This window comes from Coregonus clupeaformis, chromosome 5 (genome assembly GCF_020615455.1).
Source record: "Coregonus clupeaformis isolate EN_2021a chromosome 5, ASM2061545v1, whole genome shotgun sequence".
NCBI lineage: Eukaryota > Metazoa > Chordata > Actinopteri > Salmoniformes > Salmonidae > Coregonus > Coregonus clupeaformis.
Window position 1 is genome coordinate 17,069,389 of NC_059196.1, and position 18,486 is coordinate 17,087,874.

Below are 18,486 nucleotides of genomic sequence, written 5' to 3' on the forward strand. Positions count from 1 at the left end.
AAAGATGAGAGAGGCCTGTAATTTTCATCATAGGTACAAGTCAACTATGACAGACAAATTGAGAAAATTCTTTCCAGAAAATCACATTGTAGGATTTTTAATGAATTTATTTGCAAATTATGGTGGAAAATAAGTATTTGGTCACCTACAAACAAGCAGGATTTCTGGCTCTCACAGACCTGTAACTTCTTCTTTAAGAAGCTCCTCTGTCCTCCACTCAATACCTGTATTAATGGCACCTGTACGGAACTTGTTATCAGTATAAAAAACACCTGTCCACAACCTCAAACAGTCACACTCCAAACTCCACTATGGCCAAGACTGTCAAAGGACACCAGAAACAAAATTGTAGACCTGCACCAGGCTGGGAAGACTGAATCTGCAATAGGTAAGCAGCTTGGTTACCTATTGTGACTGTTTGAGGTTGTCTCCCGAGTGGCGCAGTGGTCTAAGGCACTGCATCGCAGTGCTAGCTGTGCCCCTAGAGATCCTGGTTCGAATCCAGGCTCTGTCGTAGCCGGCCGCGACCGGGAGACCCATGGGGCGGCGCACAATTCGTCCAGGGTAGGGGAGGGATTGCAAGGCAGGGATATAGCTCAGTTGGTAGAGCATGACGTTTGCAACGCCAGGGTTGTGGGTTCGATTCACATGGGGGGCCAGTATGAAAAATGAAAAATAATGTATGCACTCACTAACTGTAAGTTGCTCTGGTTAAGAGCGTCTGCTAAATGACTCAAATGTAAAATGTAAATGTTGGTTTGAAGAAATCAACTGTGGGAGCAATTATTAGGAAATGGAAGACATACAAGACCACTGATAATCTCCCTCGATCTGGGGCTCCACGCTAGATCTCACCCCGTGGGGTCAAAATGATCACAAGAATGGTGAGCAAAAATCCCAGAACCACACGGGGGGACCTAGTGAATGACCTGCAGAGAGCCTGGACCAAAGTAACAAAGCCTACCATCAGTAACACACTACGCCGCCAGGGACTCAAATCCTGCAGTGCCAGACGTGTCCCCCTGCTTAAGCCAGTACATGTCCAGGCCCGTCTGAAGTTTGCTAGAGTGCATTTGGATGATCCAGAAGAGGATTGGGAGAATGTCATATGGTCAGATGAAACCAAAATATAACTTTTTGGTAAAAACTCAACTCGTCGTGTTTGGAGGACAAAGAATGCTGAGTTGCATCCAAAGAACACCATACCTACTGTGAAGCATGGGGGTGGAAACATCATGCTTTGGGGCTGTTTTTCTGCAAAGGGACCAGGACGACTGATCCGTGTAAAGGAAAGAATGAATGGGGCCATGTTTCGTGAGATTTTGAGTGAAAACCTCCTTCCATCAGCAAGGGCATTGAAGATGAAACGTGGCTGGGTCTTTCAGCATGACGATGATCCCAAACACACCGCCCAGGCAACGAAGGAGTGGCTTCGTAAGAAGCATTTCAAGGTCCTGGAGTGGTCTAGCCAGTCTCCAGATCTCAACCCCATAGAAAATCTTTGGAGAGAGTTGAAAGTCCGTGTTGCCCAGCGACAGCCCCAAAACATCACTGCTCTAGAGGAGATCTGCATGGAGGAATGGGCCAAAATACCAGCAACAGTGTGTGAAAACCTTGTGAAGACTTACAGAAAACGTTTGACCTGTGTCATTGCCAACAAAGGGTATATAACAAAGTATTGAGAAACTTTTGTTATTGACCAAATACTTATTTTCCACCATAATTTGCAAATAAATTCATTAAAAATCCTACAATGTGATTTTTTGGATTTTTCTCCTTCTCATTTTGTCTGTCATAGTTGACGTGTACCTATGATGAAAATTACAGGCCTCTCTCATCTTTTTAAGTGGGAGAACTTGCACAATTGGTGGCTGACTAAATACTTTTTTCCCCCACTGTACATGCTGCTCGTAAATACATTCTAATGGGATACCGTTTGGCTTTGCATGCAGGGATCTCATTGATTACTATATCAGAGTAACATTAATACTATTCAGCCTTGAATGTGAATTGTGTACACACAAGGGTTCTCTAGCAGAGCATTGCATAATGAAAAGCTAGTGGTTCACATGGTAGTCTATAGCAGGTCGAGAATCAGGGTAATTCAATATTCAATAAGGTGTGTTATGCATCACATCCAGACATCCTCCTGAGCCACTTTTATTTTTATTTTCAATTATTGAAGCTGTAATGTCTTTGGCATTCATACTTAACAATTGACAAGGATCTGAGCATAATTCAATTCAGCAACACCAGTCATGTAGCTCACCAGGGTTTACAAGAGGAGACGCAGCATTAGAAGCTGGAATACAACAGCCTATTCAGGCAGCATCTGCTTTCATTGCTATCACAATCAAATCTAGTAAGATTCAGTAAGAAAAAACAATGCTTTATCACAAAAAAAGACAGGGTTACCACACTGAATGAATTTGCAGGATTTGTCTGTTTTAGCCTTGCTGTCAGTTGTGGACATGTAAAACAGTAGATGAGAGGACAGTGTTTAGCAGGCAGTAGAGAGAGAGGAATAGAGCACATTAAATGGGAAAAATTTTCCCTGCCTCTCCCTCTCTCTCTATGCCACTCTCCCTCTCTGTCCTCTCTCTCACAGGCTATTTTCTAGTGAGTAAGGTCCCCTGGACTTTGATTAGTCTCAAGTGTCTTTACAAACAGCCCGCCCCCACCTTGCCTGCAGGCTGAATAAAGCAGTCTCTTACCAAATGTCACTATTAGTATTCCACATATTTCTGTGCTGCTATCCTCCTCTCCTGCCCTCTGCCAATTCTCACCTCTGGTAGGGACACACCTCATGCGGTACAGAGGACCTTTGTCATTGGTTTACAGAGGGTAGCCAAAGGTCACCCCTCTCTTGAGGACTGCTGTGTGGCTGTTGAGGTGTTGTAGGTAGCTAGAGAGATCTCTTTCAACTGGCATGGGTTGTGGGAATTTATTTAGGAAATAATGGTATTGTTATCACAGATTGCATAGAATCGTCATCAAGTAATCAAAAGATGATGTCCAACTTGTGTTTTTCTAGGTACTTGCTTATCCACTAGGTGGAAGTGACGACCAGGAGAGGCAAGTGCTGAAGCGCACAACTATTCGTGATTGCAAAAAGGCTGCGTTTAGCGCTCGAGCACTTGAGTTGTATAGTGCTCTGCAGCGTTAGGACATAGCCTTGGAGCTATACGCCCTCTGAGCATCATTTATACCAAAAAACGATACTGCCTGCTCACGAAATTATTGCAAGAGAGGAGAGGTTTTGCAGCTGACGAGGACAACATGAATTCCTTCTGGATATACACAATTTGGATACCGGCGTTCTTTTTCTTCTTTGGATTTCAAGGTAGGGGTTGCATTGTAGTTCATTTTTTATATAATTATGTTGCTTTAGAGTACCAGTCACATTACTCTTTTCAGTTTGGAGTTACAGAGGAATTCATTTTGTGGACCTACGCCTGCTGAGCCTCTGCTTTTGCAGCTTTGATCGGCTGGCTACCTCTGATGTCTTCTACGATTTATTATTTATCCCCCATATTTATGACGTTCATCCTTGGCTATTTATTGCTCTCAGATTGACACAAATAGTGGTGGGGCGAGAGTTCATAGCAAATTTCTCAAGCCACCAGTTATTCAATTATTTCTTAAGTGACTTGTCTGCGATGTCCCTGCTGAGTTTGAATCTTGTTGCTATATTTTTCTGTGCCCCCCTTTGTGGTTATAGAACTTATGACACTCCTCATGTCTGGCTTATTTTATTAGCTTTCGAAGATGATGGCTTCATCTGTCACTGTAGCCTACAGAACATTCTACTTTGTGGTGAGATCTCACTGTAGCTCAAGGATCAGACAGGTAACAAGCTTGGCTGAAGTTGCAAGGTGGTGCATTGTCAAGTGACTAATTTTACATCATTTAGCAGACGCTCTTATCCAGATCGATTTACAAATTAATACAGTAACCTAAATAATGATACATAAAAGTGTCACTATTAATTTATTCAAGCCTTATTTTACAAGGTGAGTTGACTGAGAATACATTTAGGCTATAGCAAGGACCCTGGGGAAGAGTTGCAGGCCAAAGGACATTAGCGGGGTGGAATGAACCAAGTGGGAGCTGGTTCATTCATCTCCAGATAGTGTGATGGTATTGGTTTCTCAGTCCAACTCCTTTTGTATGCTGTTGCCAAGAGGTTCAGTGTTATTTGGGTGTTCCTGATGATGACCCTGTACCCAAGGACCCCTGTGTGCAGACTAATTCTAATTTGGTAAATTATTGCCATTGTGACATGACTATTGAAGTAATTTGGTTAATTGTCTGATTCTGAAAGTTGTGTGTGCAGTTATGGTGGGCTGTGAAATTCAGCACAGTAGTCAATAAACAACTCAAACTCAATGGGGCTTAATTAGGAAATGGCTTTGAATGAAACCACAACCTCTGGGTCAACAACATTAGGGGCTTCCAGCTCTAACTTATGAAATGTCTCATATATTCTCTATGAAATGCAATGCATGAGTCAGCCATATCATGACAGCAGAATGTATGTTATAGGCAACCGCCAGGGGCTGTCGTATGAGGTCTTCCTAATATACACTAGCAGGGCTTTTTAATTAGGAGCAACAGTGCACCTAGAAAAATGAAAGATTCTAGCTTTAACATCTCAAATATCTTTGTGTGCGGCTCCATTTTTCAACTTAGGCGCACACATGCTCCTTGTAAAAAAGGTCAGAGTAGAGCCCTGAATAGGTTTGTTTACATGGAATCACAACAGGATAGACACAGCAGCATTTTCACTTTGATCTCCAACAGAACCCTGTATGCTTAACCAGTCTGGCCATATCTACGCCTTGGGGCGGTGTCACAGGTCAGTGGCTTCGACCACATCGGGCCCACTTCGCTGGCCCACGTTTCCTCTTCATCTAACTTTAAATTACCCTTCTTATTGTATTAACATAATGGTAATCTGTTTAATGAATTGGGTTAGGCAGGGTGAGATTCTGCTCTAAATGCCAACCGTTAATTTCTCTGTGGAGATGGAGCCTCTTCTGAGTGCAGTGCAGCCAACACGGTTAACTAGTAATGAAACTGCACCATAGATCACTATCGAAAGTCAAGTTTTTAGTATGGCTGCTTCATATTGCACATGTACTGTATTTGCTCTTCATAGAGCACATGTACTGTTTGGGGCTTTCATAGCACATACTATACAGTAGTGGATTGTCCCCTTACATACTGTATGTTGAAAAAGAAACTGACTTTGCAGTTGAACAAAGAGGAAGAAAATAACTGTTTGACCTTGTGCCATGCATTTCCTTTCTTTGTTTTTGGTTCATCCTTTTCTGATGGAAAGTATTAGGAACCTTGAGGTACAGAGTTGTTTAATGGTGTTGATGCTGTTAATATTTTCTGTGGAAAAATTACTTTTGTCAATTATCCTTAGTTGGCATAGCAGAAATGGAGTAGGATAGCTATGGATAGAATTGAATTGATTTCTTCTTTTTCCGGTAATACAAGTAATTGCCTTACATGTGGTGGTCAGTTCACACTACGCCTATGGGAGGAACACGATTGTGAAATATGCTTAGTTGAAGGGAAATAATGCCATCGCCTCGGAAACGAGCACGCTCCTTAAATAAAGTCAGAGTATGCTAGATTCTGTAATCTGTTTGGAATGGCTTCTGGGATTACCCCCAAAACAGCCTTGGATGGAGAACTAAGAGACATTACCCAATACCCATTAAATAAACCTTCAGAATATCAGGCGCACAGGGAATACATACACATTCAGAAATGAATTGGAAAGAGCGAGTTAAACAGTCCGAATAATTAATGCAATCAGAAGATTTGTATTGATGCTCTCTCTCGCCGGTCCTTTCACTGGAGTCCGCGTTTATCTCTCTTTGGGGACTCGTGCTTTTCCTCCTCACGAGAGACCACAGACTCCCCCTATTGAAACAGATCTGACTGAATTGACGTTTTTTGGGGGTCTTCCTATGTTCCAACCATGTCTCTGTGGTTGGTTGTAGGCAGGATGTGGCAGGGGTTCCTCTGAGGTGATCTGGGCTGGGGAATGATGTAAATACTGTGCTGTGGCCACAGGGAGAGAGGGAGGGAGGGAGGGAGGGAAGCAGAGACAGGGATGAGTTGGGTCTGGAATAAAACACAATAGAGCTGAATCGTAGCAATACACGGTTATACTTTATACTCCCCCCGCGCCACCTTGCTTTCAGCCTCTTTAATGTCCACAACGCTCCACTTCTCAGAGCCTCAGCCAAGGAAGATTGCAATGAGCTTGGCGTTCCCTGTACAAGGCTTCTGGTGCCTGTGATCCTCTGGTACTTTGGAGTGAAACACGGATCGCTAACCGTAAACGTGGTGTCTATTGGTGGGGCTTCTCTTCTCATCCCTTCAGGTCAATGTGCTCAGTGCGGTTGTTGTTGGTTTTCCAGAGCGCAGGCTTGCCTCCTTTGAGCAGCTTACGCTAAACTCTCTTCAGTACCTCCAGTGGGCACAGGAGAAGGATCTGTGCACTTTGGAAATGAAAACTGCTGTATACTGTCTTAGGCTATATGCCCCCAGACCTTTGTAATATATGACAGGGTTGACTGCATTTAGTTCTATTAATAACACATTTTGTTAGCATTTATCTGACATTTCCTTCACAAAGTGAAAGCACGTGCAGCGGATGCAGTGGCGACATTATTTAGCAGATTGCTTTTATATACTCCAAGAGTCCATCTTCTGGCAGTTCTCACGTCTCTTTGTTGTTGATTCAAGTGATGCATTTCTAATCAGCATCCATACAAAATCACTTTCTAAGTGTGAACTCTTTTTTAATTTGATTTCAGTATCATCATAACCAATAAGGTTTCAGGAAGACTAGCTGTATCTCTCGACTCTATGGAGCACTCCTATTCCAATCAGAATCACAATAACTATGATGCAGGTTGGAATCCACATACTTTATTCTCTTACAAGAGAAACTGACAAATGCATCACAGCTGAAGTTGGAGAATGGAGAAGCTGTACAAATGAGTAGAGGGAAGACAAATTATACCCCTATGCAAATATCAAATCAATTTATCTTCATACACAATGTTGGAATTTGGCAGATAGATATTGTACTACACATGTTTATAGAAAGTCTTCTAATAACTAAATGAAGATGAAATGAGGAGACTCTTATTAGTAGTATTATTCCTCTGCCTTACAGTCCCTGACATTACGTTCTCTCTGAATCTGATCTTGAAATCCAACTTCAGAGGTTTTACTTCCTTTCATAGTGATGCGTGTATAGAAGTAGTGTGCCACTGTTGTAATGAAGACCGCAATACTCCTTCTGTGCATGTCTTGAACAAGCCCGTCTGATCCTGATTCCTGACCTCTATAACCGGCCTACTCAGCCACTCGTCTGCATTTTTTATCAAGTGCAGTTGTTTGCCAGCTGTTTGCTGGGTGAGGATGTCGTTGGTGTGTCTTACATGCACACAGGCACTTAGGTTTTATCAGGATAAATTACATATTTAGGGACATACAGTATCTTTCTGTTTGGTACCTGGGCTAATACGTACCTAGCCTTTGTTTTACCAGTCCTCTCTACAACAACTGGCATACGTAATAGTGTGCTTCAGTGACTCCAGAATAGGCTCGGAAACATCAAGTTCCATCTCACTACCAGAGTGTAGTCTTTACATTTACATTTTTAGTCATTTAGCAGACACTCTTATCCAGAGCGACTTACAGTTAGTGCATACATTCATTTTTTATACTGGCCCCCCGTGGGAATCGAACCCACAACCCTGGCGTTGCAAACGCCATGCTCTACTGAGCTACATCCCTGCCGGCCATTCCCTCCCCTACCCTGGACAACGCTGGGCCAATTGTGCGCCGCCCCATGGGTCTCCCGGTCGCGGCCGGCTACGACAGAGCCTGGATCTTAGACCACTGCGCCACTCGGGAGTGGCATTAAGATATTAAGATATTAAAACACTCTTTCATTGGAGGACTTAATACACAGCTTGTTTCCCAGACCACATACTCCATTTTGTCTCTTATAGTGTTTGACAAACACTTCCTTGAGTTTCAAGCCTTCTGGTTTCATCTTGGCTTGACTGGCAAATCTCCTGCATTCCCGGAAGACATTCAAACTGGAATTGATTCTAGCGATTTTATCCACATGTGGCTGGGAAATGTCAACTAATAATAATTATTAATCTCTCTAGATTGTAAATGATACAAAATGTCTCAAGAAATGTTAGGGTGTGGTGAACCTCGCAGGAAAGCAATTTGTCTCATGTTCCCTTTAATATCCACTGCCATCCTTCTCCTCTGGAATCCAGACCCTTACCTGTTTCCCCAAAGCTCCGTAATTAAGATCGACTTCATAATTGTGAATGGATCCGTTTCAGACCGCGGTTTCCCTCGTAATAGACTATAAGAAACAACCACTGACAGACAGATAGTGCTGTCATGGTGAATGTTCTGTTTACAATATTTAGACTCTGAGCTTTAGAGAGTTGTTATTAACCTGAGGCTTTTAGTTTTAGTTCTGTTTCCAGTCTTTCCACCAGCCAGACAGCATGTTGGTTTGACATGCGTGCAACAGTGTTTTTCTATTTTCTTGTTTATCGGGGTGCCGAACCTATCCTCATGAGATTTAATATGAGGAAATTACACACTGTAATTTTAATTAGTATCTTTTTCACTTTGAGTTCAGTCGTAGGAAAAAATGGTTGTAAGCGCTGTTTTCCTCGAAAACTTGATCTTGTTACCAGTCCGATAATGAATCACCAAATCCCAATGCACTAATGGAGTTACAGTAGATGACTATTGCGTATAGAAAAGTGGGACACACACTGACTGCCATTGTAAAGGTACCTGGGCTGTGGTAAGCTGCTCCACACATTGGAATGCGAGTGAGACATTAAAAATGGATCTCTCAGAAAGAGGTCATGTGACGTCTAAACGTCAGGACCTGTATATAATAATATAATAATAATATGCCATTTAGCAGACGCTTTTATCCAAAGCGACTTATGTATACATCCGATCATAGAATAAAGTCTGAGTTAAGAAGATATTTATGTCTACCTATTGCTTGTTTACCAGGAATTAGTCCTTTTTGTGATGTTTTTCTTGGGTAAGCTCTATCACTGTATTATTGTCATTGTTGTTGAGCACCCCTCCTATTTCCCTTGTTTGTTGAAGCTCAGAGGCCTACATGGACTATTAAAAATGTACAGCAACACACAGAGGAACATCATTATGTTTGCCAAATTACCTATAGGTACTACACAGCACCTGTAATGGCATTTCATTCCGATCATAACTATTTTTTTTGCTCAGGTGATGATTGATACGGTATCAATTAATGTAATGACATTATTTGTCATAGTAATTTATCCTCCCGTGATCCCTTTGTGAGGTCGGCTAATTGCCTGAAGATAAATCATTGACAATGTTAAGGAGTGAAGAGAACAGCTTTCCCCCTTCTGATAACCAGGTGGCGAATCGCATCTCTGCATGTCTGGCAGACATATCAGTATGGATGACAGATCACCACCTCAAGCTGAACCCTGGCAAGACGGAGCTGCTCTTCCTCCCGGGGAAGGACTGCCCGTTCCATGATCTCGCCATCACGGTTGACAACTCCGCTGTGTCCTCCTCCCAGAGTGCGAAGAGCCTAGGCGTGACCCTGGACAACACCCTGTCGTTCTCCGCCAACATCAAGGCGGTGACCCGCTCCTGCAGGTTCATGCTCTACAACATTCGGAGAGTACGACCCTGCCTTACACAAGAAGCGGCACAGGTCCTAATCCAGGCACTTGTCATCTCCCGTCTGGACTACTGCAACTCGCTGTTGGCTGGCCTCCCTGCCTGTGCCATTAAACCCCTACAACTCATCCAGAATGCCGCAGCCCGTCTGGTGTTCAACCTTCCCAAGTTCTCTCACGTCACCCCCCTCCTCCGCACACTCCACTGGCTTCCAGTTGAAGCTCGCATCCGCTACAAGACCATGGTGCTTGCCTATGGAGCAGTGAGGGGAACGGCACCTCTGTACCTTCAGGCTCTGATCAGTCCCTACACCCAAACGAGGGCATTTCGTTCATCCACCTCTGGCCTGCTGGCTCCCTTCCTCTGCGGAAGCATAGCTCCCCCCTCAGCCCAGTCAAAACTGTTCGCTGCTCTGGCACCCCAATGGTGGAACAAGCTCCCTCACGACGCCAGGACAGCGGAGTCACTCACCACCTTCCGGAGACATTTGAAACCCCACCTCTTTAAGGAATACCTGGGATAGGATAAAGTAATCCTTCTAACCCCCCCAAATTGTAAAGTGGTTATCCCACTGGCTATAGGGGTGAACGTACCAATTTGTGAGTCGCTCTGGCTAAGAGCGTCTGCTAAATGACGTTAATGTGCCCTTGAGCAAGGCACTTGACCCTAATTGCTCCTGTAAGTCGCTCTGGTTAAGAGCGTCTGCTAAATGACTAAAATGTAAAAAATGTAAATGTAAACAGCTGGTTTAGATGTACAGTACGTGTGTGTTTGTGTGTTTGCCAATGCTACATCACAGGAATATCCAGAAGGTATGACTGTAGATATCTTCAGTCTTCCAAACAGGGTAGTTTATCAAAGTAGCACAATATGAGGTATCCTGACAACAGAGCAGTATGTCTGAGAAGGATCAAGAATCTGTGAGCTTTTTTTACTGTATAACCACTGCATAAACACATTTTGTAGAGTAGTATTGTTGGTGCGCTGAAGGACAGACATTCTTCTGGCAAGAATAATGGGGTGTTCTGCTCTCTTTCTTTCTTAATCCTTATTCTGACACGGTGATCCTTTTAAGAACTGCTCCACCAGTCTGTTGTGTCATTGCGTTCGGCAGTCTGTTCTTTAATTTCTTCATTATGACAGCCACTAATAACACATTTGAGGTTTATTATATTTCCCAGGCATGACTGCTTCGGGCCTGCTCCTGCTCCTGCTCATTCCTACAGGGAGCGGGGAGTGGGAGCAGAGAGCTGGCAGCAGCAACACGGGAGGAATCCTTAATTGGTTTGTGAGGAAATTCTGGGTGAGCTTAGATGACATCGTGCCCAGCATTCCTCCTTCAGGAGCCAAAATGAGCCTGAGAAAGAAAAGGAGAGAGACTTGAAAAGGCATTTGGAACCACATGCAAAATAAAGAAGTAGCCCAGATATTTTCTTCCTCCCCCAGTTATCGCAGCAATCTAAATTAGGCTTCCACCCCATGTAGGGCCAGCTGTTATGGGACACATTCACTGGCCCTTTCATCCTGTATTTTTGCCTCTGCTTTGCAGTGACTCAATGAGCGATGTGCATCTACTAAGAGAGAACATCTTCGGCGGCTTGAATACTCCAAGCTCCCATTCTCAAAATATACAAGCATCTTACCCCAGAGTGGTTGGTGGTCAGTACTAGAGGCACTGACTTTGAAAAACAATTGAAGCCTAGCACTTAGGTTGACAGTATGAAACAAACATTAAGATTTAAAATATGCTTGCTTCACATTATGAAAGTTGTATTTGAACATTTAAACAGACTGGTTGAAGACGTTTTATGAGTCTTGTTTCTTTCCAGACAAGTAGTGTGTGCAACAAAGCAGACGTTACATGTAACAATAGACTACATAGTCTTTGTCTGAAAGCGTTATTAGCCGTCAAGTCCTTGCCTCCTCCTTTTGTTTTCTCAATTTCAAATGAATTTAGAAAGGAATTGAGGAACGAGGACGCAAGGATTTGACAGCTAGTAACGCTTCCAGACAGCCATGGTTTCTCCTATGATGTGCTTGGCTTTTACCATGAGCCCCTATGTTTGGGTAAAAGACAAGCATTGCGCATTAGCGGTCATTCATTTGAGCACCAGCCGTGACATTTTTTATTTATTTAGGCTGTCAAAATATTTATCTTCCATTATTAAAAAGGTCAATTCATACCACATAACACTAAGCATTCACTTGGGGGTAGCTTGTCTTGTCTTTGTTCTATATACTGAATGTCCAGAGAAATAGAAAAGATGATCTATCACATTTAATCATGCTATCTTTCCCACATCTAACACTGTCCTCTGGCTGGTCTAGCTCGCTTTGGTGATCAAACATGTCTTCCTGATATTATTTTAATGAGTTTTTCATTTTCGCAGACACCCCTTACATTACCAGAAATAATACATTTTTTGTCACTGAGCCAGCATGATTTCAGTCTTGAATAATTTACTGACTTGTTTATGGGAAACTCTCAATATCAACCCTGGGTTTTGAATTGTTAATCAACATGAGATCCGGAGACTAATGCGACTCCATCATGATCTTTAATCAGGATTTTGTCATTTTTAGCAGCCAAATTAGCATCATGTTTTCCGGGAAGCATTCATTTGCCTGTAGAGATTTCAAATGGTACATTATCAGATGATGAATATGGCTGCAACCAGCGATGACAGTCACCAGTCGTTCTGCTTTAACATGAGAATGCTGTATCATATTACATTCAATCATGATGATCCATGATTCAAACATACTGCAGTATTGGATCCTGTTGTCAGAGGATTTAGTACCCCCTATTAGTGGCATCATATCCCAACATATATTTATCTACTGGTCTGTGGTTTGTGTGGTCACACAGGTCTGATTGATATACAGTGTTATATTGGGTTGGATGACTTTCATCGCTATAGACCCCTTTCCAGTACATGACACAATGACGTCAAGCACAGATGTGCGCGACTGTTGGCTGCAGTAAGAAAGCCATCTAGATTTACATGTTTTTATAACTTCTAAACAAAATAACTATTTTGGGTTACAATGGCTTACAATGATGTTTTGATTCTTGCTTGAACAGTCGCTAAGGTTATATTTGGTTGTGATCTTTACAAAATAACTATTGTGGATGCAGCAGTTGTTAGCTAGAATGCTAACGCTCATTGATATAGGCTGTAGCAAAAGCTAGCCAAAGAGACATTTTACTGGTTGAAGTTGAAGTGTTTTTTATGTATAATGCAGTTGATTTGCGATGATGACACAAATGTTATATTAAGCAGGACATTCATACAAGCCTTAAAATCCAATTCTAATAAGCAACATGTAAATAGCGGCTTTTTTTACTAGCGTTCTATAAGAACTCCCCCGAGTTCTGCCACCAACTTGCGCGCATCATCCTCGTGCGGCAATGTTTGCAAACACAGAAAGGGGCCTATTGCAGTGCTATTTGGTTTAGACCTACTCTCTCTCACACACACACACATTTGTGGCTGATTGTTGATTTGGAGAGAGTGTTTAGGAACTCCTTCTCCCAGTGTGGCATCCTGGTGCATCCAGAATCTAATCAAAATCTTGGAGAGGACATCTGTGATCAACGACGAAAGGTGTTCCATAGCGTGTGTCCATCGCATTGACGAGAGCCACACTGGCTTTATGCAAACCGGAGATTACCTTCTTGGCGGGTAAAATGGCCGACCACACTCTGGGAGGGTGGATCGGAGGAAGGAAGTGAGGGGACTTTGCCAGGCATCGATCACACACACACAGCCACGTGAGACCCAAGAAACAGAAGGCATCTCAATCTGTGGGATGGCGCGGTTGTTTACTTTTACTGTGCAAATGTCCTTGGCTCGGTCTGGCGCTTGGGGTCCCCTGTAGTGCTGGCATTCTATTGAGTGAAAATAAAGCAGTGGAGAGCAGAATCCCTTTCACCAGGAGACACACAACATAACACTGTGGCAAAGCTGCACCGCTCTGTCCTTGAACTCCTGCAGTAACTCTGACATGTTGGCTCGGGTCGGTCTGACTAGGGAGAGGGGGGACCTATGGATGGAGCTTTGTTTACGTTTGGGTCTGTTTATAGCCAGAAGGGAAGAGGATGAGCCCCTGCAGGGACAGTATTGGTTTGCTGTTAGAGAGGAGGTCTACTGTAAAGTGATTTGCATAGGTGAGAATGGATTACACACTCGTAGTAGGGTTGTCATTGATGAAAAAACAACCCCCTTTTTTTTTTACACTCACCTTACCGACTATGTATAAAAAAGGGGAATTATAAACTCTTTGCAATGCCTTGTACAAGCTAGATAGAATAAAGTCATTCTGATCCCAGCTCACAATCAATGACACATACAGTGCATTCTGAAAGTATTCAGACCCCTTGACTTTTTCCACATTTTGTTACGTTACAGCCTTATTCTAAAATTGATTAAATCATTTTTTCTTCTCATCAATCTACACACAATACCCCATAATGACAAAGCAAAAACAGGTTTTTAGAAATTGTTGCAAATGTATTAACAGGAAAAAACTGAAATATTACATTTACATAACTATTCAGACCCTTTACTCAATACTTTGTTGTAGCACCTTTGGCAACGATTACAGCCTCGTCTCTTCTTGGGTATGACGCTACAAGCTTGGCACACCTGTATTTGGGGAGTTTTTCCCATTCTTCTCTGCAGATCCTCCAGCTCTGTCAGGTTGGATGGGGAGTGTCGCTGCACAGCTATTTTCAGGTTTCTCCAGAGATGTTCGATCGGGTTCAAGTCCGGGCTGGCTGGGCCACTCAAGGTCATTCAGAGACTTGTCCCGAAGCCATTCCTGCATTGTCTTGGCTGTGTGCTTATAGTCGTTGTCCTGTTGGAAGGTGAACCTTTGCCCCAGTCTGAGGTCCTGAGCGCTCTGGAGCAAGTTTTCATCAAGGATCTCTCTGTACTTTGCTCCATTCATCTTTCCCTGACTAGTCTCCCAGTCCCTGCCGCTGAAAAACATCCCCACAGCATGATGCTGCTACCACCATGCTACACTGTAGGGATGGTGCCAAGTTTCCTCCAGAAGTGACGCTTGGCATTGAGGCCAAAGAGTTTAATCTTGGTTTCATCAGACCAGAGAATCTTGTTTCTCATGGTCTGAGAGTCCTTTAGTTGCCTTTTGGCAAACTCTAAGAGGGCTGTCTTGTACCTTTTACTGAGGAGTGGGTTCCGTCTGGCCACTCTACCATAAAGGCCTGATTGGTGGAGTGCTGCAGAGATGTTTGTCCTTCTGGAAGGTTCTCCGATCTCCACAGAGGAACTCTGGAGCTCTGTCAGAGTGACTGGCCCTTCTCTCCCGATTGCTCAGTTTGTCCAGGCGGCCAGCTCTAGGAAGAGTCTTGGTGGTTCCAAACTTCTTCCATTTAGGAATGATGGAGGCCACTGTGTTCTTGGGGACCTTCAATGCTGCAGACATTTTTTAATACCTTTCCCCAGATCTGTGCTTCGACACAATCCTGTCTCGGAGCTCAACGGACAATTACTTCGACCTCATGGCTTTGTTTTTGCTCTGACATGCACTGTCAACTGTGGGACCTTATATAGACAGATGTGTGCCTTTCCAAATCTTGTCCAATCAATTTATTTTACCACAGGTGGACTCCAATTAAGTTGTAGAAACATCTCAAGGATGATCAAGGGAAACAGGATGCAGCTGAGCTCAATTACGAGTCTCATAGCAAAGGGTCTGAATACTTATGTAAATAAGGTATTTCTGTGTTTTCTTTTTTTATAAATTTGCTGTTAAATAAACCTGTTTTCGCTTTGTTATTATGGGGTATTGTGTGTAGAGTGTGCAGAATATATATATATTTTTTAATCCATTTTAGAATATGTTCGAATGCACTGTAGATTAGTTTGGTAAATGTTCTTCAAAAATACCCTTCAAGAGTTATGGCCCTTGACATGTCATGGCTAATTTCCTCTTTCATTATCACTTAGTGTCTCGCACTGAAGACCTGGGTAATATCCAGTGGTAAGAACATGGTGCCTATGGCTATAACTAACCAGAACAACCACAGTGTTATAATGATTTACATGTTTTTGGCTTCTACAACAGCGACAGACTTAATAGTATTCCAATGCTTTTAGGAGAGCCTCACTGGCCTCACCTACTTCGCATCTTTGTCCTGTTGGCTTGTATATGATTTGTATTTACAGTCCAAAGCCCATGTTGTGGGGCAAATGGCTTGTTAGCTTCCAAAATGGATGTCTTTTAATTGTTCACTTGGCTTGTTGCCACATTTCTGTCCTGGCGCGATGAAGCTGTAAAAGTTGCGGAGCACAGACTATTTGTGCTGCTAGGCAGCTCTCTAGAATATCTGGACGGGCTGATAGCAGGTTCCCTTCCCTCCCATCCATTGAGGCCGCACGCACACACACATTTTAGCTGTTAGGCCTTCTGTCAATAGAGAGGAGGGTCCGATCCATGAGAGCGAGGCAATGATGTGCTGACAGATAATAGACTGGTGTATTAGCCAGCCTCCTGCAAGACTGTGTGTCACATCATCACATATGCATGCTGTCAAAGTGCTTAATGATGCCTGCTTTTCCCCTGTCGTCGCCTCATGCCACAGTCTTAATATAATGTAAATGCACCTGAAAACAAACTGCCAAGCTCTGTTGATTTGGATCTGGGGGTTAGCTGTCACTAACACCCCCCTGACACCATGACCACCTTCACAGCAAACTGTGTACATTTAAATAATTATGGATTTACCCTTGTGCATATAATATCAAGCAAAAGTGAAGTATTTAATCTAGTATTGAAAATGATTAGAATATAGCCTACCATATAGTAAAACATTTTTTATCACTTTCCCAAAGCATTATCAATACACCATAGCATTAACAAAAGCTTGTTTTCAGATCTTTGCTGTTTCCCCATGAGTTACATTAACAGTAGCTAGAAAACACTTGGACAACGAACAGGCTATGCTGCAGTGATATATTGAAACGGATCATTTCTTGCAATGTTAAAAGCTCATGGGAACTGCAGAGAGAAAATCTCAGACATTTCAAGTGGCATTACATTTCATTGAAGATGTTGGCTGGGTGGCTATCTGGCGCTTTCAATGTCACATTCTTCATGTGGCTCCAAATATAGTAAGGATTATATTTCAATGAGACAATTTGGTTCACTGGTCTTTATTGATTATGATTTTAAAAGGGAAAACAAATGATTGTCTCAAGCTTTACAGGCAGTTGGTTATATCATTACTTGGCAACTTTTTAAATTCACCACTAACATAGTCACCTTAGCTGACATTAATTATGTTTACTCACGGTAAAATGTTCTATATAAATGGTCCTCTGTAGCTCAGTTGGTAGGGCAGCATTTCCCATACTCAGTCCTCGGGACCCCAAGGGGTGCACGTTTCGGTTTTTGCCCTAGCACTACACAGATTATTAAAATAATCAAAGCTTGATGATGAGTTGGTTATGTGAATCAGCTGTGTAGTGCAAGGACAAAAAACTAAACGTGCAACCCTTGGGGTCCCGAGGACCGAGTTTGGGAAACACTGTGGTAGAGCATGGTGCTTACAAGCCCAGGATAGTGGGTTCGATTCCCAGGACCACCCATATGTAAAATATATGCGTCTGCTAAATGGCATATATTATTATACAAGACACGTACGGTGACTTTTTACCTACAGTGGCTATTTGAAGTATATTTTGATTTGTTTAACACTTTTTTTGGATACTACATGATTCCATATGTGTTATTTCATAGTTTTGATGTCTTCACTATTATTCTACAATGTAGAAAATAGTAAAAATAAAGAAAAACCCTTGAATGAGTAGGTGTGTCCAAACTTTTGACTGGTACTGTACATTATATGTTACTATAATGACATTATCAGTCTCTGTGTAATTACTGTATCAAGACCAGTGGTGTATTGAAGGGTAAACACATGTAAACTCTGTTTACGGTATTTTATTCACCTCGAACGGAGACCAGCATTTTCCCACCAATTTTTTTCCCACTACATCACTGATCTCTACATGTAAAACGTCTAAAGACGGCTTTTTCTGTGCAGATGTCTGTCCACCTTGCCTTTCAAGTCCTCTGAGATTGACTGTCTATGTAGTTTTCTGTTTTGCTGTGTTGATGTTCTGTTTTCATTCTCTAAATGAGATGAAAACGGTCTGAGATCAAAAGTGAGCGGCAATGGATGTCTGCAAATAAACATCAAGAAAATCAAGACACTAATTTAATGTGGATGAAAAGTTCCTTTTTAGATGAAAAACGATTTGTGTTTGCGCCTGAAAGTTTCCCAGGATTAGTGGTGGTCTTCAGAGGTAATGAATACACACAAACAGATGATAATGACAACAGATAAACAGACATTAAAGTGATGCTGTTAACTGACTCACATTTGTTATTGAATTGTGGATTTTCAATGTGGGACTGTGGCAGACGCCACACTTTGGGGTTGATGTGAAGGGGTGATAACAAAAGCATTTAATAACACTTACAGTGGGGAAAAAAAGTATTTAGTCAGCCACCAATTGTGCAAGTTCTCCCACTTAAAAAGATGAGAGGCCTGTAATTTTCATCATAGGTACATGTCAACTATGACAGACAAATTGAGAAAAGAAAATCCAGAAAATCACATTGTAGGATTTTTAATGAATTTATTTGCATATTATGGTGGAAAATAAGTATTTGGTCACCTACAAA

General features: G+C 42.4%; 1 protein-coding gene across 3 annotated transcripts in view; it reads left to right on the plus strand.

The window, feature by feature from the left end:
• The window catches only part of LOC121563519 (limbic system-associated membrane protein), a 1,168,857-nt gene that overhangs the window by 749,810 nt on the left and 400,561 nt on the right, over window positions 1–18,486 (plus strand). Inside the window, exon 1 of one of the 3 annotated variants that reach the window (XM_041875419.2) lies at window positions 3,128–3,343. The exons of the other annotated variants lie outside the window; for them this stretch is intronic. Within the exon in view, the coding sequence (XP_041731353.1) occupies window positions 3,280–3,343 (64 nt within the window). The 5' untranslated portion in view covers window positions 3,128–3,279. Of the gene's footprint in view, window positions 1–3,127; window positions 3,344–18,486 lie in introns of those variants that run through there. 3 annotated transcript variants of the gene reach the window in all.